Here is a 25,533-nt window from a genome sequence, read left to right as displayed (position 1 = left end):
GTGGGATGCAGCCAGTGTGAGGGCTGCAGGTGAGGCAGCCCCACCTTGTCCCCCCAGTGTTCTCCCAGTGGTTTTGGGAGCTGCCAGGTGACAGCCACAGGTTGTTGGGCAGCCGATGGGTGAGCAGGGCACAGGCAGGATGGGTCCCCACAGGCCCCTTGTCCCATGGGGTTGGGCTACCAGTGCTCCCCCAAACTTTCAGCATGTCATCCGTGACATGGCCGCGGGTCTCCAGTGGGGTCCCAGTGCCTCGGGGCAGCACCCAGACCCCCACCCACTCTGTGAGACATCACTGGGCTGGGCTGGCATGGGAAGGGGCCGTGCTGAGTTCAGAGCGTAATGCTCCTGTGGGGTGACCCATGGAGGGGAGATGTCCCCAGAGCCGTGCCAGGTCACCTCATGTCCCAGCAGGGATCAGATGCCTCCATCCCACGGGAGCAGGGGGCACTGTGGGGTTGCACCAAGGCAGGGTCTGGCACTCAGAGCCAAGCCAGTGGCATAGGGCCACCCATCCCACAGCGGGGCACGCAGCATGCCCGGCCCTCACCCTGCCCTGCACCGCTGCAGCCTGTGGCCAGAGTCTCTGCAAACTGATTCCAGACATTTGAAAATACAGAATAATTAGTATAGAGGTTATACTGAACGCTAGAGCTTCCCACGGAACTACTTTATCATGTTCAAAAATATTTAATCCCAGCAATTTTCACATTGTTCTTATAAAAACAGACATGTATGAAGGGAAATGAAATGCTTCGTACAGTTTTTGGCACATTTTTTTTCTCTTTTTTTTTTTTTTCTCTTTTTTTTTTGTTTGTTTTTCTTTTTAACCGTTACAAATTACAAACACACATTCGTTGTTTTGAAAGGAAAACCCCTAAATCCCAGCTGTACACTGCAGAGCTGCACCAACCACCCCGAGCTCACCCAGCCTCCCGTGCTTGCGATTGTTCTACAAGGACAAAAGAAGGACAACCAGCAGCCAAGGACGTGGCGGTGGCTTCGCTGCCCTCCCCCAGGGCTGGCTGGGGGTGACAACAGGGATGGGGTGGCCCTTTGGGGTCCGTGTCCCCACCTCTGTGTAGCTCTGGCAGGGGTGATGCAGTGAAGGAGCGCAGGGGGATGGCAAGGGTGGAATTGAGGGGCCGATTTCTGCCTGTTCTGCTCCCCACAGAGCTCCTTTGCTGAGGCCTCCGCACATCCCACCTGCCTCTTCTTCCCAACACCTCCCCCTTCACCCCCTGCCCGGCTGTGGGACCCAGCCAGGTGCGGATCTGGGATGTGTGGAGTGGGCTGCGCAGCACAGCTCGGCCGGGCCCCTCCTGCAGCAGGAGCCAGGGAGCCCAGCCCAGCCCGCTTACCCTGAGATGCTGCCGGGGGGGCAAAAGGTGACATCCGGCCGTGCCGGGTCAGGATGTTCCTGGCAGGGTGATGGGAAGTGCTGCTGGAGAGGAACAACGGGCAGAGAGCAGAGAGGCACCGGCTGGGAGCTCTGCTCATTCCAGGGCGGCTTCCAGGGTGGCTGGGTGGCACTGGTTGGTGCTTCTCCGCAGAGCATCACCCCGGAGTCCTGGCTCGCTGCCTCTCCACATCCAAAACCAAGTGGGAAAAGAAAGCAGCACGTACCTCGTGTGTGCCGGGCTGTCCCTGCTCTCCTGAGCCCTGCAGCGAGGATGGTCCCTGTGCCGGTGCCCCCCGAGCCCCCCGGGGGAGAGTCTCACTTGGGGAGCCGGGAGCTGCGGGGTGGGACCCTGTGGGGGACCCTGCGCTACCTCAGCTCCCAGCAATCAACCGCAGGCTCTTGCAATGGAGACATCTTTAATTTTTAACAACATCAGAACCGCAAAAATCCCCCTGCGTCTGTGTGGGCAGTGCCAGGGGATGCTCTGCCATGGAGGGGGACATTCCACCATGGAGGGGGACACTCCACCATGGAGGGGGACACAGCAGTGCCCCCGTGCCCCCCTGGCCTCACCAGGACCCAGCTCTGCCCCGGCTCCCACTGCTGCCTGTGCCCAGGGCTGGGCAGCACACCTATCGCAGTTTAAATAGAATAAATACAGTGAAGAAAACAGTAAAATCTTCAATAGAGAGGCAAAAGGAAAGACAACAGCAGGTCCGGGGGTCCAACCAAACTCCACGTGGTCTCTGGATTAGTTACTGAGGAAGTTCTATGAGAGCACATTAAGTTCGCTGCTGGAGACTCTCTTACCGCTGTCCTTATATCGAAACCTCGTATTCTCGTGTTTCCTGCAAGCAAGGAAAAGCCAGTTGAGGGCAGCAGCTGCATTTCAGGATCATCTCCCCGTTCCCAGGCAGAAAGAGAGATCCTGCATGTTATTTTGTTCCCAGGGGAGTGATGCCCTCGCAGCCAGGACCCCACAGCCCCCTGTGCCTCCCAACCCACACGGATGGACTCATGCCCCACAGCAGCCTGGCTGGACTCATGCCCTGGCTGCCCACCCAGCCAAGCCCCTCAGGAGTGTCCTCAGCGGGGACAGGCACAGCAGGACTCACCCCTGTCTCGTAAATCGGGTTGTCAAACTCCGTTTCTACCGTGATCTGGCTGTAGGGGTGGGAGTACATGAGGGGCAGGCGGAGGCTGGAGTAGTACCGACACCTGCAGGGAGAGGTGGAGTCACTGGGCTGCACGGACCGATTCCAGACCAGTCCCATCTTCCACATCCCCCCATCCCAGCTCCTCCCTGGGCACTCCGGAGCACACCCAGCACCATGCCCGGGGCGTGTGGCTGGCATGGGCGATGCTGAGCCAGCCCTGGCCGTGCTCCCCAGCTCTGTGCCAGCCCCCTGCAGCCCCACCTGGTGAGATAGATGTATGCTCCTCCCAGCAGCAGGGAGATGATCAGCACCGGGATGAAGATGGCCAAGGCCATGTTTCCCCCCTCGAGCGACGTCTCTGCGGCAGCTTCTGCTACTGAAAGGACAAGATCTATTATGCTGGCATTTGCAGGCACCGTGTGATCCCCTCTCTGCCTCTCCCTCTCCTCCCAGGCTCCACCGGGATCCTGCACATCCAGGAAACCCACGGCACTCACCTTCCAGAGCGTGTTCAAAGCTGTCTTGGTTCACTGGAAGAGAGATGGAGAGTTACTGGTCTGTAGCTGGGTTGCCTGCTGGGGAACCCAAACCTGGGATCTCCTGCCCCCACGCTGCGAACTCCCAGTTTTTAATAAGCTCTTGGTGTCTGTAAGCACGTGGCCAGGACTGAGCAGGCTGGGCTGAGCAGAGCCCAGATCCAGGGAAGCTCCAGGTCTCAGCTGAGTTCAGCTCCCAGCTGGGGTCTGCAGCCAAACCAAGGTCCCCGGGCTGTCCCAGGTTGGGGACAGAGGTGTTGGCTGTCCCCTTGGCCCCATCCCTCTCCCTGTTACCTTTGCAGATGGGCAGGGGGCCGCTCCAGTGGGATGGCTGGCCCAGGATGCATTTGATGGTCACCTCCCCCATGAGTTCAAAGCCTTCATAGCACATGAAGGTCAGGGACTCTCCTGGCAGGTAGAGGCGCTTATAAAGAATTTGGTACCCGTTTTCTGGCAGTCCTGGGTTATCACAGGCAAGCGACTCCTCAGCTGAAAGGGAATGAAACACATCCAGGGTGAGCCCAGGGCTTGGGCTGCCGAGGGAGAGAAGGAGCCTGAGGGCAGTGAGGAAACACCCAAACTCTCCCTTCACTCTGCTTCCAGGTAGCTCAAGGCTCTACACCACCTCCCCGCAGCTGGGCAAGGTCCTGGCTGCAGGAAAGAGCTGCCCAGGACTCCCAGAGAGGAGCTGGACTGCAGGGGAGCAGGAGAGACCAGCCGGACTTACAGACGCAGTGCGGGAGCCGCGAGGTCCAGATGGGGGTGCCGGTCTCGCGGCTGTAGCAGGTGAGCAGGGAGCTGCCCTCCAGCACGAAGCCGGGGTTGCAGGTGTACTGGATGGTGGTGCCCACCAGCAGCACCGGGTCTGAGATGAGGCGGGTGGAGTGCTCCACCTCCCCCGGGTCCGTGCAGTACATAACTGGGGACAGAGGATGGATGAGCGGGGAGACCCTCGGAGCAGGGAACCCCTTGGAGCGGGACCGGTGCTGTTACAGGGTGTGGGACAGGGACAGCAGCACCTTCCTGCTGGGGCACTCACTCTTTTCACAGAAGGGGGGGTCGCTGCTCCAGCTGAGGTCCCACTGGCAGGTGAGGGTGTCACTGCCCACGATGTCATAGCCCGGGTCACACTGGTAGGTGATCTTGGCCCCTCTCACCAGCTCCGTGTGTGACGTGGTCTTCCAGCCGTTCTGGATCTCGGGCAGGTCGGAGCAGGAGTCGTTGCGGGACACCTCTGCAGCCAGGAGGGATTCTGGCTGTCACCCATCGAGCGGGACCCCGCAGCACAACCCTCCTCTGAGCCACCACAGCTGGACACATGGCTCTTCCCAAGGGCCTGTCCCTCCCCACAAATGCCGTGGCCATGGCTAGCAGCTGGTCTGTGGGCAGCATCCCCTGGGCACAGGGAAAGGGCAGCAGCAGGGGACAGGGGCTCTTTGAAACCTCCCTGGTCCTGACCCTAGAGGCAGGCAGAGGGCTGGGCTGGTGAAAATGGGGCAGTGTCCATGCTGGGGTCAGGACAACCTGGGAGCACCAGGCTCAGCTCTGGCTGTGGGTGCAGGAGAGGTGCCAGCGCCATGGTCATGGCACAGCTGGTTTGCTCTGGGGAGGGTTTGTTCCTTGCTCCTCCCGGGCTGGTTTGCTCAGGGGAGGGGTTGTGCCTTGCCCTCCCCAGCCCCGTGTGCTGCAGAGCACCGAGGAGGGCCCTGCAGCCTCCCAGGTGCTCTGCATTGCAGCTCGCTCTGTTTGTCGTAGCCAGGGCTGTCAGCAGTGCGAGGAAAACACGCCTGGAAGGAGCCTGGCAGGGGAAGCAGGGTGTGGGAGAGGCAGCCAGAGGCCACAGGCAGCTGTGGGGATGGAGCGCCCTTCCCGGTCCTTGTCCCTGCTGTGGGCACCCACAGCCCCAGCCTGGCAGGCACGGCTGCCCCGAAGGACAGTGGAGCAGATGTCTCCAGGTGCAGTCTGAGCCCCTCTGGAGCAAAGAGATGGGAGCTGGGAACATCCATCTCAGGAGCCCACCCAGGGACTGGCTTCAGTGACCACCCCTGCCATCAGCTCATGCCTGACAGGGTGTGTGTGGGGATTCTGCATCCCAATTTCCAGCAATTTCTTTCCCTCTGAGCCACAGCAAGGCTAACAGAGACCAAAACTGCCTTGTTGCCAGCCTGAAGGAGGGGAGACATACAGGGACACCCAGAAGTGACTGACCCGAGACCCGGAGCTGGGCTGGGGGTTTGCAGGAGCTGGGCGGGATGGAGGGGGTGCACAGTGATGCTCCCTGCTTCCAGACCCAGCACCTGGACAGTCTGGGCTGGCCGTGTGTCACATCCCCAGGCCAGCACCCTGCTCCCCGTACCTATGTAGTTCATGATGAATCCTTGCCCTTTCCCGAAGATGAGCCCGGCAGGGTCTGAGTGGAACTGGATGGTGAGGTCGGGGCTGGAGGAGTAGAGCTTCTGGGGGCCGCTGCTGCCAACGTACTGCCCCAGGATGCGGGCGGAGAGCTCGTCCCCGTCGTAGATGGTGAGGATGTCGCTGTTGGTGATGTTCAGGCTGAGAGGAGAGTTTGATTAGAGAGCAGCGTGTGCCGGGAGCCCGGGCAGGACGCAACATGTGGGGCTCAAGGGCCAGCCGGTGACCTCCCTCCGGGTCACCTCCCTCCGGGGCCTCGAGGCCGGGCGGTGCCGGCGGCTCCCGGGACCCCGCGCTTGGAAGTGCCGGTCCCGGCGGTGCCGCGCTTGTCCCCGCGGCCACCAGAGCGCAGTGGTGGCCCGCGGATGGCGGGGACGGCCGGGGACACCGGGCAGCGCCGGCTGCAGCCTCCGTCCACCCCGGGGATGCGGCTGCCCCTGAGCCGAAGGGGATGGGGGATCTCGCTCCTCTCCCCCCGCTCCAAGGCCAAGGGCAGGGGATGGATGCACACGCCACGGCTCTGGTGCTGGGAGGGTTCTCTGGGTGCCCGGGGCTGGCAGCGTGGGTGAACGACCACATCAACCCCAAGGGTGGGCACTGACACCCCTTCCCTGCTCGCTGTCCTGCCGTGTCCGTGTCCCAGCAAGGCTCCCCAGGGCTGGGAGCACGGCCGGCACCAGTGCGCTGCTGCCTTGGTGGCACAGGAGGGACTGGGACAGGGACAACCCTCCTCCCCTTGCCCAGGGGCAAGAAGGCTAGAGGAGAGCACCAGGATGCTCCTGGCCCCACAGGAGACACTTGAGCTGATACCCAAACGTTTTATTAGGAATATTCTTGGAGGGAGCCCAGCTAATCCCCATGGCAAGCTGACATTTGTAGTAAATCTCTGCTTTCTGTCAAACACGATTTTCTCAGTGACATTTATGCCTGATGATTTCAAATCTCTTGGCCTCCAGTTCTGCTCAGCCCGAGCACCCCACGGAGCTGGGAGAGGTGTGCTGGGAGCTCCGACTTGGGATTTTATGGGGAGCTTTAAAATCTTTATGACTCTAAGCCTCTACTTGAAACACGTCCTCCTCTTGAAAACCCAAAATAGCATCAAAGGAGGCTCCCGCTGCAGCAGCAGCATTACCATGCCAAGAGCTCCCAATCTGACACTGGATCCTATTCCCCTCTGACCCCAGCATTTTCAGCCTGGGCTTTCTGGGTGGCTTCGCTCCCTTACTGCCCGTATTTCACATCCAGCCCAAAGATCAAGCTGTTTCCATCTCACGGATGCCCCCAGGCTCTCCTAACCCCATGTGACCCAGCTCCTGATGTGCTGGGTGTCACCCCAGTAGCACATGGCCACATTCTGCTGTGGCACCACTCCCTGTGGAGAATTCCAAAGCCACTGGAGCAGCAATTAACTGCTGCTGTGGATGGTGTAATGGTGCTTTGAACTCAGGGAGCACCATTCAGTCCTGCCCAGGGTGTCAAGCGCATCAAAGGGGATTATGGAAGCTCTGAGGGGGAGAACAGGACATGGCAAGGCTCTTCCCTGTGAGGGAGATGAGGCCCTGGCACAGGGTGCCCAGAGAAGCTGTGGCTGCCCCTGGATCCCTGGAAGTGTCCAAGGCCAGGCTGGACGGGGCTTGGAGCAACCTGGGCTAGTGGAAGGTGTCCCTGCCCATGGGAGATCAGCTGCAAGGTCCCTCCAACCCAAACCATTCTGGGATTCTGGGATTCCATTGTGGCTCAGATCCCTGGGGCGAGGGGAGCAGGATACTGCAGCAAAGAAGGGCAGAGACAGACACTGGGGTCCTGGGCTACTCACAGCTGGATGTCCAGGAAGAGCCGCTTCTCCTCGCCCACGTGGATCCTCCAGATGCAATCCTCCCCCTCTGTGTAGGGCTCCGGCCAGTTGGGGGACAGGATCACCCCAGCCACGGCAGTCAGCTCCCCTCCACATGTGGCTGTGGGGGCAAGGGGTGGGCAGGGCTCAGCGGGGGCCCAGGGGTGCTCAGCCCACACCCAGCACGGCCCAGGGGCAGGACTGACCTCGGCACAGCGGCTCCGTGTCATTCCAGTAGGGGTCCCGCATGTTGATGCACTCGATGATGGCAGGGCCCTGCTCCAGGGAGTGCCCAGGGTCACAGGTGAACTCCACGGTGGTGCCCAGGTTGTAGGTGGGGTCGGAGGTGGTGAAGTTCCCGTTCTGGATGTAGGGCTCGTAGCAGTGGCCGCGCTCAAAGGCTGGAAGAGAACCCCGTTAGCTGTAGGGACATGGAGCTTCTCCCTGCTCCCTGAGCTTCCCTGGGTGACCCCCAGGCCCTGCTGCTGTCCCCATGAGAACCTGACCCCTGCATCCCCCACCTGCATGCATGGCCTCTTCCATGGAGTGTTTTACAGGCAATTAGGATTAACAACAATTTATCTGTTCTGAGCCGTGCAGGCCTAACCAAACCCCACTCCCGTGGTGGATCAGCTCTAGGGATGTGCCAGGCAGTGTTTCCCAAGCTGGAGATGCTAAGCCATCCACCCTGGGATTGCTATGAGCTACTGAGCCTGCTCAGGGCCATAGGGGTCCTGTGGGAACGATCCTGCAGTGGGATCCACTTAAATGACACCGGGAGCTACAGACGGGCACCAGGACTGCCCATGCTGGGGACAGCCGGGACCCTTCGTGCAGCCAGGAGTCTGTAGCTGCCCCCTGGGGCTGGGTGTCCTGGCTGAGCCGGGCACTGCCCTCATGTCCCACCACGGGGACACAGCACCTTCGAAGCGGATGTTGAAGGCCGTGGCGGCCGCGGGCTCCTCGGCGAGGAAGTCGATCCTGATGGAGGAGCCGTCACTGATGACGCCCTCGAAGGGGACGCTGTCGGCGCGCAGGGAGTCGTAGAGCACGGCCGAGCGGTTGGTGTCCCCGCTGTACACCACCATCCTGCAGGGCAACGGGGAATGTCACTCGGGACAGCGTCCCTGAGTCCCACCTGGACACAGGGAGGGTGAGGTGGAGCAGCTGGGACCAGCTGGGAGCTTCCAAAGTTTGGTATATTCTGAGCCCTTCTCTCCAAGACAGATCTGGAGCGTGTCCAGGAAAGGGAATGGAGCTGGGGAAGGGTCTGGAGTACCAGGAGTGGCTGAGGGAGCTGGGAAAGGGGCTCAGCCTGGAGAAAAGGAGGCTCAGGGGGGACCTTGTGGCTCTGCACAACTCCCTGGCAGGAGGCAGCCAGGTGGGGTCAGGCTCTGCTCACAGGGAGCAAAGGATGGGACAAGAGAAAATGGCTTGCGTCAGGGGAGGTTTAGACTGGATATCAGGGAAAATTTCTTCCCCAAAAGGGCTGTCAAGCGTAGAAACAGCTGCCAAGGGCAGTGGTGGAGTCGCCATCCCTGGAGGGGTTAAACAGCCATGTAAATGTGGCACATGAAGACATGGTTTAGTGGTGGCCTTAGCAGTGCTGGGGAACAGTTGAACTCAATGACATTAGCGGGCTTTTCCAACCCAAATAATTCCATTTTTCTATATTTAGCGCCCAGCAAAAGGCCCTGCTCCTCGCTTATGCAGAAGAAGCCCCCTGGAACCCCCTGGAAGCTCCCTGCAGTCCCAGGGCTGTGGGGAAACAGCTCCTGGATCCTCACCTGTCCTTCTCGGTCAGCAGGAGCTTCTCGAAGTGCAGGTGCAGCTTCTGGCCCGGGGGGGCCCCGATGGCCCACACGCAGTACATGCTGCCAGACTGGTTCCCGCTGTAGCTGGGGGACAGCACGCGGCCGATGGTGGCATTGTGGACTGTCCCTCCACAGGGAGCTGCAACACAGAGCACAACCCCGCTGGCATGGGCATGGGGACCCTGGCATCTGTGCTCCTCTCTGCCCAGCTCTCCTCAGAGTCCCCAGTGCACAAAGCTCTTGTCTGGCTCTGCTTTGCTCTGTCTGTACATATTTATCCTCACAAATGCGTGTTTATACTCACACACGCCCATAAAATCTTAATTTCCTTTCCCTTTGCTGCCTAACGAGGGGACAGATTCTGCTGTCACTGCCTGACCACCTCAGGCCGTGCTCTGTGCAGGACTGGGCATCACTCTCACCCCCTCCCAGGACCGCATTCATCTCACGGGGCAAAGAAAGGGACTCATGTTTTCCTCAGCAGAGCCCAATTTTCCATATGCCTGGGGCTGGGATGTGCAGGTACCTGAGCAGATGGGCTCAGGGCTGCTCCAGTGCGGCCGGGACGCGTTGATGCAGGTCAGCATGCGGGGGCCCTGCAGCTCGTAGCCCAGGTGACAGTGGAAGTGAGCAATGCCACCCGAGTGCAGATCCATCACCGTCACGTCTCCGAAGTCGGGTCTCCGTGGGAAGTTGCAGCTCAGCATAAACACTGGAACAGGCACACGTTGGGAGCTCAGGGCTCAGCTGCTCCCAGCCGCCCCGTGGGGACGTGCTGGATGTGCCCACATGTCACACAGACCAACGGCAGAGCACCACCAACCCCCCACTGCTGCTGCTTCCCCACCTGTTACTGCTCTTGCCCAGACCCAGTTTCTATTTTAAAAATAATTTGCTGGAACTCATTTATTTTTTACAGCTCTTCGAGGTAAAAAATAGACTGGCAGTGTGAGTGTGTGCAGGAGGAGCTGCTGCACGGGGACAGAAACAGGGCAAGGTGGGTATGAGTGGCACAGCCAGCACCAGGTTGGGGACATCTGGGTACATTGAACCCTCCACCTTGGGCACAACACCTCAACCCACCCCAGGCAATGCTCTGGGCACGGGCAGAGGGTGAAACAGGAGCGTGGCTGATCTGTGAGGGCACAGCCCACCATCCTCCCACCCATGTCGGGGACACACCCACCCTGGTAGTGGAGCTGGAAGGTCCCCACCACATCGTCCTGGAAGGTGCGGAAGTAGACGGAGATGGTGTTGGTGGGGCTGCGGATCACCTGGCCCTCCACCAGCAGGGTCTGGTTGGCCAAGACCACCAGGGCGTCGCCGTCCACGCCGCGGATGGACAGCACCTCCCCGTCCGACAGGTTCACGCTCTTCACCTGCGGGGAGCAGAGCCCTGTGAGCTGTGGGGGCAGGGTGGGAGCCCCGGTGGTCACATCCCAGCCCTGTCACACAGACCCACAGAGCATCCCACCAGCACAGTGCTGCGACCAAACCAGGGCACTCCTCAGGGTTTGGTGCTCACCACCCACCCCGTGCTCCAGCAATCTTCCCCAGGATCCCTCACCCCACCGGGGAGTGCACGGGGAGCCACATAGTGCATCTAATGAGTAGTTCCAAAAGGCTTTAATTATTATTTGGAAATAGCTGAGCAGTAACCTCACATTTACATTTCACGTCCATTTAGCTTAATAAATGGGCTCGTATTTCAGCAGAAAGATGCTCATCAGACCGTTTGTTTCCCTGAGTGTGCGAGGCCCGGGGCTCTATATTTAGCAGCAGCCCAGCCGTGATTGGGAGCGCTCCCGACGATGTTGTGACTGGAGGGATTTGTGGCTGTTGTCACCACCGTGCCCACCTCCCCCTGGCACACAGGGCCAGGATGTCCCTGGCTCCAAGGGCACTGCATGGAGCCACCCTCAGCCCTCAGCATCCTGAGCCTGCTCCCGAAGGAAAATCCCTGGAAAAGCCCATTCCTCACTGCAAAGCTGAATTAACATCCCCAGGCTGGTTCAGAGCGTGCCTAAGTTGACCCCAGCCTGCGTTGCATTCCAAGAGGAGCTGATGGTGCCTTATTTCGCAGCTGGGTCCTGGCAGGGAAAAGCATTGTCAGGAGCACGGGCCAAGTGCAACTCTGGTCCCCAAGCTGCCCTGGGTCACTTCTTTTCCAGATGTTGTCCCAAAAAAGTGCCTCCCCAGCATGGCCAGCACACACTGTGGCTGCTGGGATGGCTCAGATCTAATTATTAAAAAATGGGATGAATTAGGTGTTATTTGGGTGAATTATTTGGAGTCCAGGGATCTAAGTGGGCTCCATAAAATGCCAACAATTTTCCCCAGCTCCCACTGGGACAGAGCTTTGCTTCCCCAGCTGGGTCTGGATCCCCGCAAAGATTTTTCCAAGGTGTTTCCAGCAGATTTTGTTCTGCAATCCCTTCAAGCCAAACCTGTTCCCCAGCTGGCTCCCTCCACTGATGGTGGCACCACGCACATGACACGGAGCCAAATCACTCCAGGAAATTGGGAAGGGGATTCAGGGGAGCAGCTGGAGCAGGCAGAGCTCTGCAGAAGGGAGGAGGCTGGGGGTCAGTGCTGGGTGTCACGGGACACCCCCTCGGCTCCACCATCAGCCACCCTCGGTAAAGCCTTGCGGAGCAGAGTGTCACCACGAGTGCCATTCCCTGTGCCAGCACCAGGCTGGCATTCCCAGAGGAGCCTGGAGTAACCAGCGAGCGCAGAATATGCTGTGGCCCCATGCCAGGGACCATCAGCCCAGCGAGAGGGACCATATGTGCGAGCTCCTGCCAGGGGCTGGGAGCATGGGCTTGGACTTCAATCACAGCCTGCACCGGCAGCAGCTCCTCCAGAGTCTGGGGAAAGCAGGAGGGATCCTTGAGTCAGGCTGCCAGCCTCGCTCACCCACTGGAAAGCCTCTTAAGGGAAATTCTATTTCCTGACAAGAAGATTCAAGAATTTTAAAAATAAATAGAATTTCACGAAGCATTCGGAGAACTGGCTGCTCCCAGCTCCCAGGGCTGCTGTGGCACAGGCAGGGACATGGCTCTCCCTGGGATGCTGTGAGGGGTGCAGGGGTGGGCACTGAGCTGAGCAGGGACCCCGAGCTCTCACACAACCCGGGGCAGCTCCCAGCCTTTCTCAGGACCATGCCTGACATCCAGGCTTTGTGTCCCCTCCTCCCCAAGGGCAGATTTCCCTGCAGTGAGTGGGGGTCTGGCTCCAAAGGAAGTAGAGGGTCCCTGTGTCCTCCTGAATGGCTCCCAGTGCCGGCAGGAGCAGTTCTGGGCAGGGCAGGAATGCCGCAGGCATTTCGGCCACCGCCAGGCTGTCCCACAGCCCCTGCAGTGAGAGGTGACTGCCCACGCAGGGGTTCCTGCCCCAGGGGCTTCTCTTTGCTCTTGCAGATGCCTTTAATGAGATTCCCAGGGTAAGAGGCAGCACCTCCCTGCTAGAGGAGCTGGGAATCAAATCCAAACCCCTCCGATGGGACCCCAAACCCCACACTCTGGTTTATCCAGAGCCTTCCCTTTGGAATTCACCTCCGAGCCCCGAGCCCGCGGTGATGCAGCACAGGGCACTGCCAGCTGCAGATGAAGGCATGCTCCACCAGCACCGACCTGCTGTTGTGATTTAATTTGTCTGAAATGCTCCGAAGCATCAGCAAAGCGAAATGCAAAGCTTGGGGGGGTGGAGAGGCCAATTTTATGCTCCATTAAAACCTCAGCTCGCAAAGGAGTGAGGTCAGGAGCGGTGTCACCTGATGGATTAAGGACAGAGGTGAATTTACAGCAGAGCAGCCTGTCTTTAGCACCCCGTGGATCTGAGGAGACAGTTGCCGTGTCCAGTTACTTTTCCACTGCCTTGGAAAAGTGGCAGAGCTGCTCAGACTCCCCAGTGCTCAACCTGCACCACTGCTGTGCCCAGGGCAACCTCCCCACCAGGGCTGCCAGCCACAGCAGCCTCGTGCCCTGGGGGCCAGCTCTTGCCTGCGGGGACAGGCAAGTGGGGACAGTGGGGACAACCCCGCTGGAACTCCTGCTCCTTTTAATGTGCACTTTCAATTACACAAATTCAAAGTGGAGGGATTTTCATGGCATGCAAGTGGTGACGTGGAGAAAACGCAAGAAGAAAGGATTGCAGGGAGCATGGGAATCCTGGGATGGTTTGACCCAGAGAGCGTTTGGAATGTGCAGAGGCCCCTGCCCCGCTCGCAGCCTCGCCAGGCTGAGGGATGCTCATTTTGGGGGGAGCTGATGGTGCACATCAGCCTGGGTGAGACCCCCTGCTCTGAGGAGTGGGCGTTTGCTGAGCACCTGCACCCACCAGAGAGGGAACCTGGGCTGCCCTCCTGGGCTTCCAGCACCCTCGGGGCCACCCAAACCCCTCCCAGCAAATGGAGGCTGCAGAGAGCAGGGGGCTGGTGGCCCCTTCCCATCAAGTGCCGTTTTCACAACCTGCTGCCAGTGCCTCTTGGCTGAATTAATTGCATGACATTTAAAGGGTTTGGTCATCACTGACATTCAGGATGTTCCAGCTGCATCCCAGAGTTCATTTATTACAAGAGCTCAGAAAAATCTACTTTTTCCCTGGAAAGGGGTGTTTTATCAAGTGGGCAGAGATGCCCAAGGCTGTGGGCGCTTGGCATCACTTGCTGCCGTGACCAGGGGGGTCTGGCTGTGGGGATGCCCCCCAAGGCACAGCTCACCTGGAGCTCGACGCCGTAGCCGGTGTAGACGGTGACGTTGTAGGTGCACTGCAGGTACCCATGCAGGGGGAGCGGGGGGTAATCCGTGGAGTCGATGTAGCCCTCGGGGTCATGGAAGCTCATGCTGCAGAGCACTGGGGGGACACACAGCTGGGTCACACCGAGGGACAGCCACCTGGCACTTCTCTCCCACACCCCAAAACCCAGCATCCCGGTCCCTGCTCCGTCAGTGACCCCATGGAATCACGGAATCACAGAGTGGTTTGGGTTGGAAGGGAAATTAAAGCCCGTTTTTTTCCACCCCTGGCCATGGGCAGGGACACCTTCCACTAGCCCAGGTTGCTCCAAGCCCCATCCAACCTGGCCTTGGACACTTCCTAAGATTCAGGGGCAGCCACAGCTTCTCTGGGCATCCTGTGCCAGGGCCTCCCCACCCTCATAGGGAAGAATTTCTTCCCAATATCCCATCTAACCCTTCTCTCTGGCACTGGGAAACCATTTCCCCTCATCCCATCACTCCAGGCCCTTGTCCCAAGTCCCTTTTGAGCTCTCTTGAAGCCCCTTTAGGAACTGGAAGGGGCTCTAAGCTCTCCCTGGAATCTTCTCCCACCTCTCCCAACCTTTCCTCATTGGAGAAATATTTCATCCTTCCAACCATGAAGTGCATGCAGAGCAGATTTTAGGCAGCCCCCCAAACCTGGGTGGTGACGTGATTTTGGGGGGCTGCCTAAACCCAGACATGCTCCCCACCAGTGCCACAGTCCCGTGCTCAGCTCAGCTCACCCGGGGTGGGCTCCGTGGTTGTGACGGTGGTGGTGACGATGGTGGACGTGGTGGTTTCCTGGCTCTCCTCCGACGCGGACCCGTGCGCGTCCCTGTCCGCGCTGTTTGTTGGGATAACGGCAGCGCCAGCGGGAGCCGCCGTCGGAGCCTCTCCAGCATCCCCCGTGCTGTCAGGGAGCGCTGGGGGCAGTGTGGAAGGGGACATCTGCAGCGTGGGGCGGCTGGTGGTCGTCTGGTCCCCCCAGGGCAGCTCGGGGGGGCTCTGCTCCGTGTCCTCTGCTGGCACCCGCAGCTCCGGGGCGGCCGTGGGGAGCCTGGAGCTCCGTGGGCTGGCTGGGGAGGCAGCTCCGGGGGGCCCTGCCAGGGTGGGCTTCAGCCTTGGGTGCTTCCTTCCTGTATTTACTTGCTTTAGAGTCGGTGGCTTTTTCTTAACAGGGGAAGTTTGTCTGGCATCGGGTCTGGGGGCAGCGGTGGCCATAGGCAGGACGTGGCTCTGCAGCAGCTGCGTGGTCTCCTCCGCCGGCGCGGCACCGTCCTCCGGTGCCGGCAGCAGGTTGAGGGCAGTGCCCTGCCCCAGCTGCCCGGCTCCAGGGTCTGAGCCCACAACATGCCCAAAATCCTCAGCTCCACCAGTCAAACCCGTGCTGTGCCCGAGCTCTGCAGCCCCACCGCCCGTCTTCTCCACCGGCTCATCCGCAGTGAGAGGGTCCGGGCTGGCCGGCACCAGCGCTGCCCCCGATCCGCTGTCTGCAAAAAAACAGGGAAAAGTGGGATTTGGGCAAAGCTGGGCATGAAATTAGAGCTGTGCTGCTGGCGTGAAATCAGCCCCCAGGAAGCTGTGGCTGAAGGAACACCCACCACTTCCCGAAGAAGGAACAACCGGCCCCCACAGCACAACACACCCGCCTTGGCAGAACCCCCTCAGGCACCGTCGTGTTGGGCAAACCCAACCCAACATTTGCTGGGAACAGGGATGGCAGGAAAGAGCGAGTGACCAAAGCCGCCCAGCACCGCTCTGGCCAGGGGGGTAATTGCATAAATACAGCTTTATCCAGCACCCTGAGGTGACCGGGCTGTGATCCATGGGCTGGAATTCGCCGTGAGCTCCGTGAGATGCCTCAAAGAGCTCCAAGAGCCCGAGAGTCAACGCTTTCCATGGAAACAGCAGTTGCCAGGGAAAGCGCTTAATGCACGGTACTTAAAGACCATAATTCCAACCCCCTCAGCTCCCCTGGGGGGGTTTGGAGCCCCAAGAATGCAGGGTCCCTGTCCCTGTGTGGGCATGGTGGCTCTGCAAGCCCCCAGCCCCACTGCTGGCCTGGGGCTGCCCAGGTTCATGCTCCCCTTTGTGGCTGCACACGAAGGCACTGACTGACCCCTAAAGCAGCTCAAGCTGCTGTGACGTGCCCGTGGTGGCAGCCAGGATGTGTGTCCACCACAGTACCAGCTCCCCATGGGATGGGGGCTGGAGCAGCAGTCCAGGTTTCCTTCCCAAGCAGATTCCTGATAAACCTCGGCTCACCTCGTTTGTACAGGTGCTTTAAACAAAAGCACAACTCTTGGGTCACATTTAACTTGATGATTTCTGTTTCAAATTCTGCTCATTATGGTAGGACTGGCATGAAAAGGGGAAAAGAAAAAAAAAAAAAAAAAAAAGGAGCTTTTGGATGTGAATCCTGAAACACAGGGACACTGCTGGGTGACACTGGCCAGGGGAGCTGAGGGATGGCATGAGCAGCCCGTGCAGAGGGACCGAGCAGCACTGAAAACTGACTTTGCTCCATCTTCTGGAAAATAGAAGCAGTTTCTGGCAAGAACCAAAGATAAGGAACACAACAGGGAGAGGCACAGGCTTGTGAATTAGCCTGAAGGATGGAGCTGCAAAACTCTGGCAGTCCCTGCACTGCTCCATGGTCCAGAAGAGTCCTTGGACACTCTCCTGGTGCCTGGGCTGGTCCTTTACCCCTGGGATAGCCGGGGGCAGAGCTGTGCCTGCCCCAAGCCACTGCACCCTGCTGCCACCACCCTGCTGCAGCCACCAGCAAACCTGTCCCGGCCCCCGAGGGCTTCCTGGCCTCTCCTGCTGTTTCCCATAAGTTAAAGCATTAATTCCTTAATTAGCAAGTGGTTCAGCAAATCCATCACCGATCCCCTGAGCACATTAGGAGACATTTCACACACATCATCTGCAACCACCAGCTTGTGTCGGCTCTGAATAATCTCCCCCCAGGAAGGTTGGGTGCCTCGATGTCCCCACACTTCCAGGGGGGCAGACAGGGAGCTTCCACACCCTCTGCTTGTTTTTCGACGTCTCTGCTTCCTTCTCCATCCCACCCTGGGCTGATCCTGGCCTCCATGGGCATCCTGCCATGGGCTGTTGGGGGGAAAATGTCCCCAAGGCCATGCCAGTGGCAGCTCTCCTTCCCTGAGAAATTTTGCAGGGCTCTCATGGGCTCTTCTCATCCTCTCACATCCCAAGCCTGGGATGAGCAGTCGGTGGTTGCTCTCCCATGGCCCAGGTGACAGTTTTAGGGATCTGCAGCAAAAGGTTTTGTCCATGACAGGAGAAGATGGGGCTCTCGGACAGAGGGGAGGCAGCGCAGGCCTGGGAGGGGAGGGGGCTCACTGGCCAGTGGGACATGCTGGGACACTCTGGGACACTCTGGGACACTCTGGGACACGCTGGGACATGCTGGGACACACTGGGACACACTGGGACATGCTGGGACACCAGCTCACAGCAGGACAGCCAAGGATTAAACCTGATGTGTTCCCAAAAACACCAACCCAGGATCCCCGGGTTATTTGTCATGTGAACCCTAATTCTTAATGGATTGTGCCTTTAAACCATATTTTCTGCTTTCGGAAAGCTGACTAATTCCTTATTAGATCCTTTGCCAGGATGCATTTACTTGATTCTGTCCTTAACAAAGCATGAAATAAAACACTCTGTAAAGCGACTCCTTAATGAGACACTAATCACGCCGCAGTTTGTAAAGGGCAAATGCGCATTCCAGGGGAGCGGGCAGGGCGGGACACAGCCAGGCTGGAGCAGGGGAGGGGGAGGCACACGGCCCCAGCATCGGGGATCAATAAGGGCTTATTCCTCGTTATCAGAAAGAGACTTGGCTGTCGATCTCAGCCCCTGACTGATCACCGCCCCCAAACCCGAGCTGTGCTCCAGCACCTCCCTGGGCTGCCAGACCCTGCTCCCCCCCCATGGACCTCGGTGCTGCCCCCGCAGCCCCAGTGTAGCCCCCTGCCCACTCATTCCTGCCTGGGGCCCATCTTGGGAAGCAGAACCGAGTATCCTCATCCTTAAGGAAGGACTGAAGTGGGTTTCCAGGGTGGGCTTTGGGAAGATCCTTTCCACACTGATCTGAATTCCAGCAGCCGTTCTGCCACCTCCAAGGCCCATGGGGTGATCATGGACCCATAGGGAGCTGGGCTGGGGTCAGGGCCGGCAGAGCAGGACCCTCCCCAGCTGCAAACCCATCCTGCTCCACACAAGTGATCAATCCAGAGCTGCTGGAAATGGTCACGTTTGACCTTGATCTAATCTGCTAAGGCAGCTCTGGAGGAAATAAACGCTATTGAGATGAACAAGGGGTTTATCTTGTATCTCGATCAGGAGCTCTCCGCAGGCGGTTCGGCACTGGAGAGCCTTCTCCAAATCCATGGAAACCTCCGCGGTGGCCCTGCAGCCCTTGCTACTCCCGAGCTTGGCACCGGGGGCTCCGTGCTCTGCGCGGCAGCGTGGGCACAGCGGCTGCTCCTGCGGCACGGGCCAGGCAGGGCCGGGACACTTTGGAGCACAAAGAGACCTTAACGCAGAACGACAGCTCGTCTGCAGGTCTATTCTGGGCTGTGCCTGGTGCCGGCTGTGTGCAAACACCGCGCAGGAAGCTGCGCTCCGGGGAGGACGTCTCCAACCAGCCTCAGCCCCCGCGGTTTATACTTAGCCAAGGAGGAAGCGCCAGTGCCGAGCCTGGGCTGCGTGTGGGAGCTGCCAGCGGGGCACAGCCCCGTCCCAGGGCTGGGGTGGTGGCACCAGGCTCTGGAGAGGCAGCAGGACAGGAGGGGTGGCAGGGCAGGAGCTGCTGGAGCATCTCCTCTCACCCAGACACGGCATTGGGTGTTGGCAGGACGCCAAGCACCCGCCCACCCGAGCAGCACCAAACCCATCCTCCCCAGCCCCAAAGCTTCATCCCCTTGCGAGAGGGTCCCCGGGACCCCTCAGCCAGGCCCGTGTCCCGTGGGCAGCCGTGGCCAAGGCGCGTGTGCTGCTCCAGAGGTGCTGTGGCTGGAGAGCACGGGCAACACCTGATTGCCGAGATACCTCAGCCAGAGGGGCTTAGAGGAATTAGGGAGCTGCAAATGCCTGATAAAAGGATGCTGGAATAACCACAAAGGCCTCGTTTTGCTGCTGTGCTCCTGAAAGAGCTGGAGCAGGAGTAGCCATATCCCGGCTCCCGTTACTAATGCCGATGGTATCGCCGGGAGCACTCGCTCCAGGGAGGGCAGCTGGATTGCTCCAGCTCAGGAATCACTGTCTGGAAGGGTTTAGGATCTGATTGTAGCAGAAATGAATAAAGCTGATCCAGGCACTATTAATGGTGGTGTTCAGCTCTGCCTGTGTACGGGCTCAGGAGGATTCATGGGTGCTGGGCTGTGCTACTCCTGCCCAGAGCTGCTGCCAGCATCACATCCAAGCCCTCATGGAGAGCTGGGATTGATCCTGCACTGCCCAGCACCCTCTGGGCCCAGGCTGAGCTCCTGGAGTTGCCCATTCCCACACGGTCAGTGCAGGAGGGTTGGCAGAAGCCACTCTGGGAGGAACGGGATCACTCCTGCTGGGGATGAGTTCATCCAGAGCCGATCCAGATCTTGGATAAAGCAGGGATGTCGAGGCCAGGTCCTGGTGTAACCCTGGATCACCAGGGTGGGAAGGGGCACCCTGGGCACCTCCTGCTCTCCCACCTCTTCCCACACCAACCTCTAGGGCATGCAACACACATTTCACCCTCAGGGAGGAAAACAGCGGGTTTGAGTGGGAAGGAGGATCTGAGAAAAAGCAGGTTGTATCCATCAAAACACTTGGCTGTGATTGGTTTGGTTTAAGATTTTAAAAGCTTTTGGCCTTGAATCTTGAAGAGCAGAAAAACCTTAATTGAAACAATCTTTCATTCTCCAAATGTCCCCGCAGGCGGATGCAGCCTTGAAGGCAGGAGATGTGAATCCCAGGTTTTCCTGCAGTTACAATTTCAGCCGATTAAGTTTTTCCAACAGGAAAGAAAAAAAAGTTTTCCTCAAGAGCATCCTGTCAGCTCCCCCTCTAAGCAAATAAAACCGTAGCAATCCGATCCGGCTGAGTCATCCCCGTGGGAGCTCCGGGAAGCGCAGCCGGAGCTGGGGCTGCCCGCGGCACCGGGAGTTTCAGCGCCGCTTTCCTGGGAAAGGTGAGGCAGGGACGGGAGGGCTGTGGAGGGATTTCAGCCAAACATTCCCATCGCAGTCGGAGAAAACAGAGAGCCATTCTCCTCTGTGGCACAAGGGTGAAGGAGCAGTGCTCGTCCCTGGGTCCTGCCCAGTGCTGGCGAGAGTCTGGAAATGCTGGGAGCCTCCAGACTCTGGTCTGTCCTGTGCAATGGGAAAACCTGGGCTGTTCCAAAGAGGGATTAATAGGAGATGATCCAGAAGAAAAAAGATGCCCAGCTTTTGCTCAGGAAGACCGTGCAGCAGAGGCCAAGAAAGTTTGGAGCGGTTTTCCTCCCATTCCAGGGGCACCTGGCTGTCCCTCCTGGGCTGTCCCTGTGCGCTGCATCCTCTGCGGGGCAGGTGTGACCCACACCTCGTTGATTTGATGCCGCTCTGGATGAGGCTGGGATGCAGCTGGGTGCTGGGATTCCTGGGGCAGGAAGGGGTCAGGACGCTTTTCTTTCCATTCCCATGAATTTCCCGATGCCACAGAGACTCCGCTGGCCCTGGGGAGTTTCGGAGCTGCTTTAAAATGCTGTTAAATTGCCCGTGTGCAGGGGTTTATTTATGCTCACAGGACTGTGGTCTGAATATTTCATTTTAAAATTTACATCTGTGTCACTCGAGATGCTCAAATAAGGTTGCCATGGAAACCCCTCATTACTGGGTGAGGATGCTGGCAGTGGTGCCCAGCCCGAGGAGCCGTGGCCGGGAAGGACCAGGCTCTGCTCCCGCTGCCCACCCAGCTTCCATGCCCAGTGGCAACCCCGCCTCTGCTGGGAAGGGCAGAGAGCAGAGAATCGTGGAATCATCGAATCCTGGAATGGTTTGAGCTGCAAGGAACCTTAAACATCACCTCATCCACCCCCCATGCCATGGGCAGGGACGGCTTCCACTAAACTCGCTCCAAGCCCCTTCCAACCCAGCCTTGGGCACTTCCAGGGATGGAAGGGAGGGATTTCACCTGCTCCTGCTGCCTGTACCAAGGGGCTTAGGGACCTGCTGTGCTGGCAGGGGACACGGGGCTGGGACATGGTCCTGGGGGCACCAGACACCCACACCCACACTTGGTCCCAGCCCTGGGCTGAGACAGGGGGGAATCCCCCCAAACTGGCTATGGGTGAGGAGGTTCCTGGTCTGGGTGGGAGCAGGAGGTTCAGGCTCCACTGCTGCAGGTGGGGGCAAGATTCCAACAGCAAAACACTCCTGGAAACCTGATTTAGTGGCAAATCGATCCTGTTTGTGCCTGACTGGAGAATCCACGCTGCCTGTGCCTGGCTCGCTCGGCTCAGGAGCAAGGACACCACAAGGAATGCGGGAATTAAACTCGCAAACCTCTCCCCCTTCTCCCTGTGCTTGGGAGGAGCTGTAACTGCTGTAACGATCCACACAGGCCTGACAGATGCCGGGAAATTACACACTTCTCCAAGCTAGGAGGAAAATGGATTTTCCTCCCCACTGCTGCTTCATGGAGCTGGAATCAATGAGACTTTGACTCCCTGGCATCTGTTCTGGCCACACACGGGCACCTGTGGCTTTGGGGCACCTGCCCACGGTGCCCTGGCTCCACAGCCCGTGTGTCCCCAGCCTGGGCACCTCTCACTGCAGCGTTGCTCCCAGCCCAAATCCCCAGGGATGAGCCCAGCTCACGCTGGGAATTGCCCAGCTCCTTCCCGAAGGCGTGTGGGAGGAGCAGCAGCAGCAGCAGCAGCTAACGAGGAAGAGGAATTAAAGAGGCTCATCCAATTTATGGAGGAATCAAGAGATTTGCAGTATGGCAGTGACACGACCTGTCCCGTGCTGACTGGTGCCAGCTGGATCCCACTGCATCCCCAGCTCCTGGGGGCAGGAATTATCCTGATATTCTGGACTGGTAGGGACCAGGGAACAGGAGAGCAAAGCCATTAGAGAGAGAGGAACTTGGATGCACGTGATAATTTGAGTTTATCATGGGGTTTTATGATATCAAACATAAGAAAAGCACATCTGTGCCTTGTCACAGGCAGACAGACCCAGCTGAAAGGAATTAACAGGCTGGGTTCAAGGGGAATTCGTTTCCTTTGGAAGTTCATTAGGAAAGAACTTTAAAGATCATCCAGTGCTACCCTTGCCGTGGGCAGGGACACCTTCCACTAGCCCAGGTTGCTCCAAGCCCTGTCCAACCTGGCCTTGGACACTTCCAGGGATGGGGCAGCCAGAGGGATGAAGGAGCGGAGGAAGATCCCTCCTGTGCCTCTCCCAGGCTCTCCAGCTCGGATGTTCACTCTTCAGGGCCTACCTGGGGAGAGGAAATTGAGTGTTTTGGCAGCTTTTCAGGCTACAAATTGAAGAGGGGGAAGAGAAGCTCCTTCTTTCTTCACCAATCATCCAGCCCAGCCGTCTACATCAGGGCATAAAATTAAATGGGTTCCTAAAGAGAGAGTATATTTAGCTACAAAACCCCGTTCTAGTCAGCTCTCTGCAGCTAAAATAATTAATCTCCCATCACTGTTAAGATGCAGCGGAGCAGATCTGGAGAAGCAAGTGCTGGGATTAACTCTTTGGGAGCAGCTCAGCCCTGTGAGAGCAGCTCCTGCTCTGCTCCTGCTGAGTTGCTGTGGGAGATCCTGGGGGCTCCTGGGCACTCCTGGGTGTCCTGCCTGGCTGGCTCTGCTCAGCTGTGTCCCTGCCGTGCCAGCGCCTCTCAGTGCCAGTGCTGCACCAGCCAAGGGCTCGGCTGGGGTGCTCTGCCCTGGCACTGCCTCTTGCGTGATCCCCAGGAGGGATGCAGGAGTGGGTTCAGCCAAAATCCCTGCTCCTGGGGACACTGGGAAACACTTTCTGGAGACACAGCCCTAAAACATCTGGAGAGACAAAGTTCAGTCTGATGACAACAGTGGACTGTTCCTGTGTCTGGCCACAAATCACTGACGGGCTCACTCCCAGGCGGTCACATCCACGGAATATGTGACTGTCCACAACCTCCTCTGCTGTCCCACCTGTCTGCAGCTCAGTTTGATTTGATTTCCACTCCAGCACTGGAAATCTGAGGTGACAACTGGAGGTGCAGGTGAGCAGAGCAGCAGCACAGCCCGGCTCTCCCTGGCTGGAGCAGCCGCAGGATTCGGCTCCTGCCTGAGCTCCCAGCACAGCCCCTGCAGCGGCTGGGGGAGAGCTGAGCTGCCTCTGCTAAATCTGTTTGGCAGCTCTTTATATTTCTTTCACAGGATGTAACAGGAATCACAGCGTGGCTCCAGTCCAGACTCAGAGAGAGGAGCAGGGACTGGCAGCACCTCGGGGGTGTCACTCCTCCCCCTTGGCAGCAGGGCAGGATGTGGCCTCAGCACTGCTGCCCATGGCTGCTCTCCTCCCTGGGTTTGTCCAGGGATAACCCAAAAGATTTGTTTGGTTTTTTTTTTTTTGGTGTGCCCCAAAAGCTGCCCTGGGGCATCTCAAGGCAGGACTTGAAGCCCATCAGGTCCTGGCCGCCTTCCCAAGGTGCAGAGGTGCCTCAGAGCAGTGAGGGTGGCACAGGTGACGGCTGGCACAGGGCACACACGGCGTTTTCTGCTCTCCCCATGGACTCCTCCGGGCTGTTCCCACCACGGGGATGCAGCCCTCGGGATCACACCGTGCAGGCAGCAGAGCTGGAGCTGCTCAGGAGGAGGGAAGGGGACAATCTGGGCATTCCCCATGCCCCAGGCTGTGCCTCAGTCCCCTGCACCTCCCAGCCCCTGTGCAGGGCTCGTTTCTTGCTCCCAGAGGAGTCTCAGCTCTCCCTGCACGGACAATGTGTCGGGACAGGCGTTGGGATCAGTTTGCAGGGAGAATCCTTTTTTCCCAGGCAAGGATTTTCTTTGCATTTTCTCCCCTCACTGAGGCCGTGTAGGAACCGTGCAGGAACCAGGACTGCCTGGTGCTGCCTGGTGCCCTTGAAAGGACCCTGTTGCCTGCTCTGAAATGATGCAGCTCCGGTGCCTAATGATTCCTGACAGCTCGGGAAGGGCCCCGCTGCTGGCAATCGGGAAGGCAGGGAAAGGGAGGGTTACTGATGGCTGTGGTTATTACAGTTATTGGCCCCCATCGATCACAGGCACGGGCTGTGCACTGAGGCTGGCAGGAACTGGGGCACAGTGCCCTGTTCCCGTTCCCATTCCCGCTGCTGGCCCCACGGGACCTGGCACGGCTCAGAACTGCCCAGGATGGCTGAGAGATGGGGCACACTGGGCTCCCAAATGCTCTTCCACAGCCTGGAGTAGTGCCAGATGTGATCAGACAACCACAGAGTCCAGAATGGTTTGGGTTGGAGGGAGCTTAAATCCGCCCAGTTCTACCCCATACCATGGGCAGGGACACCTTCCACAGACCAGGTTGCTCCAAGCCCTGTCCAGCCTGGCCTTGGTGCAGGTTGTTACCCCCTCCATTCCTTGGTTTTTCCTCCTAAAAAAGCAATAACCTGCATTTCATTGCTGCATTATGTCAGGCCAGTTTGGGGGTGGCAGCAGAGCAGCTCCACTGGCACATCCTGCCAGCAGCTCCATGTGGGAATTGCAGCCCCCAGCACTTCCCCGTGTCCAGCCCTCAGATGTGCCCCTGCACTGGCTCACTCCTTCAGGAAGAAACCTCCTCCCAAACAAGATGTGGCTGAAAATCAATTCTTAACTTTAAAAAAAATTTTTTCTCCTTAAAACCAGAGCTGTTCAGGGGGGCAGAGCAGCGGTTTGGGGCTGGCACAGCCTTCAGCCCCCTCCATGTCCCTGCCCCTGAGACCACCCAGCCCACCCTGGACCCATCCCTGGGCTGCTGCCGGTGTTGCTCAGCCCTCACCTCGTTCCCAGTGACACTGGTTTTTATATAACTAATTGTCAGCTCTATCAGCCATCAGTGATTTGTGTTTTAAAGATGGCCTGGCAGAACTAATTCCATCGCCGCACGATGCTGTGCTGGATGATGATAACCCATGTACAGCTTCTCCCACGGAGCCTCATGACGAGCTGCGGCGCTTTATTTTAATTAATACAGATAGCAAATATCTTTTCATTAGCCCTCAGAATGTCAGGAGAGAAGCAGGGTCCTCCTGCATGGTGAGCAGCAGCTTCGCTCCTGGGGCTGGATGCAGTGCCCAGCCCTGCTGGGTCCCCTGCTCCAGCCACCTCCACATCCCCCTGCATCCTTCCCCATCCATCTGCATCCCTCCACGTTCATGTGGGCACCAGCTGGGCAAGCACAGGGCAGAGTTTCCTCCCAGTCCAGCATGGGTGGCACCATCAAGCCCCAAAAAACAGGTTTTTGGGGGATTAAAAGCTGATTTATGCTGCTCCACGCATGGTGAGAGCTCCCATCCAAAAGCTCTCCTCCCTCTCCAGTGCAGGAGGACACACAATTATCAGGCACGTTCATAATTTCTCCGATTTAGAA

General features: G+C 58.6%; 1 protein-coding gene across 1 annotated transcript in view; it reads right to left on the bottom strand.

Moving 5' to 3' along the window:
• Positions 1-873: 873 nt before the first annotated feature.
• The window catches only part of SEZ6L (seizure related 6 homolog like), a 36,974-nt gene continuing 12,314 nt past the window's right edge, over positions 874-25,533 (bottom strand). Inside the window, exons 3-18 of the mRNA XM_069031337.1 lie at positions 14,659-15,405; positions 13,876-14,009; positions 10,339-10,531; positions 9,679-9,864; positions 9,126-9,291; positions 8,261-8,427; positions 7,545-7,739; positions 7,321-7,459; positions 5,449-5,645; positions 4,132-4,326; positions 3,820-4,011; positions 3,387-3,581; positions 3,054-3,086; positions 2,818-2,932; positions 2,515-2,617; positions 874-2,247 (exon numbers count right to left, since the gene is read on the bottom strand). Of these exons, the coding sequence (XP_068887438.1) occupies positions 2,218-2,247; positions 2,515-2,617; positions 2,818-2,932; positions 3,054-3,086; positions 3,387-3,581; positions 3,820-4,011; positions 4,132-4,326; positions 5,449-5,645; positions 7,321-7,459; positions 7,545-7,739; positions 8,261-8,427; positions 9,126-9,291; positions 9,679-9,864; positions 10,339-10,531; positions 13,876-14,009; positions 14,659-15,405 (2,987 nt within the window). The 3' untranslated portion in view covers positions 874-2,217. The remainder of the gene's footprint in view (positions 2,248-2,514; positions 2,618-2,817; positions 2,933-3,053; positions 3,087-3,386; positions 3,582-3,819; positions 4,012-4,131; positions 4,327-5,448; positions 5,646-7,320; positions 7,460-7,544; positions 7,740-8,260; positions 8,428-9,125; positions 9,292-9,678; positions 9,865-10,338; positions 10,532-13,875; positions 14,010-14,658; positions 15,406-25,533) is intronic.

Source organism: Aphelocoma coerulescens, chromosome 15, assembly GCF_041296385.1.
Source record: "Aphelocoma coerulescens isolate FSJ_1873_10779 chromosome 15, UR_Acoe_1.0, whole genome shotgun sequence".
NCBI classification, from domain to species: domain Eukaryota; kingdom Metazoa; phylum Chordata; class Aves; order Passeriformes; family Corvidae; genus Aphelocoma; species Aphelocoma coerulescens.
Note: the sequence above shows the minus strand (reverse complement) of the source record. Positions and strands in the feature narration are given on the sequence as shown.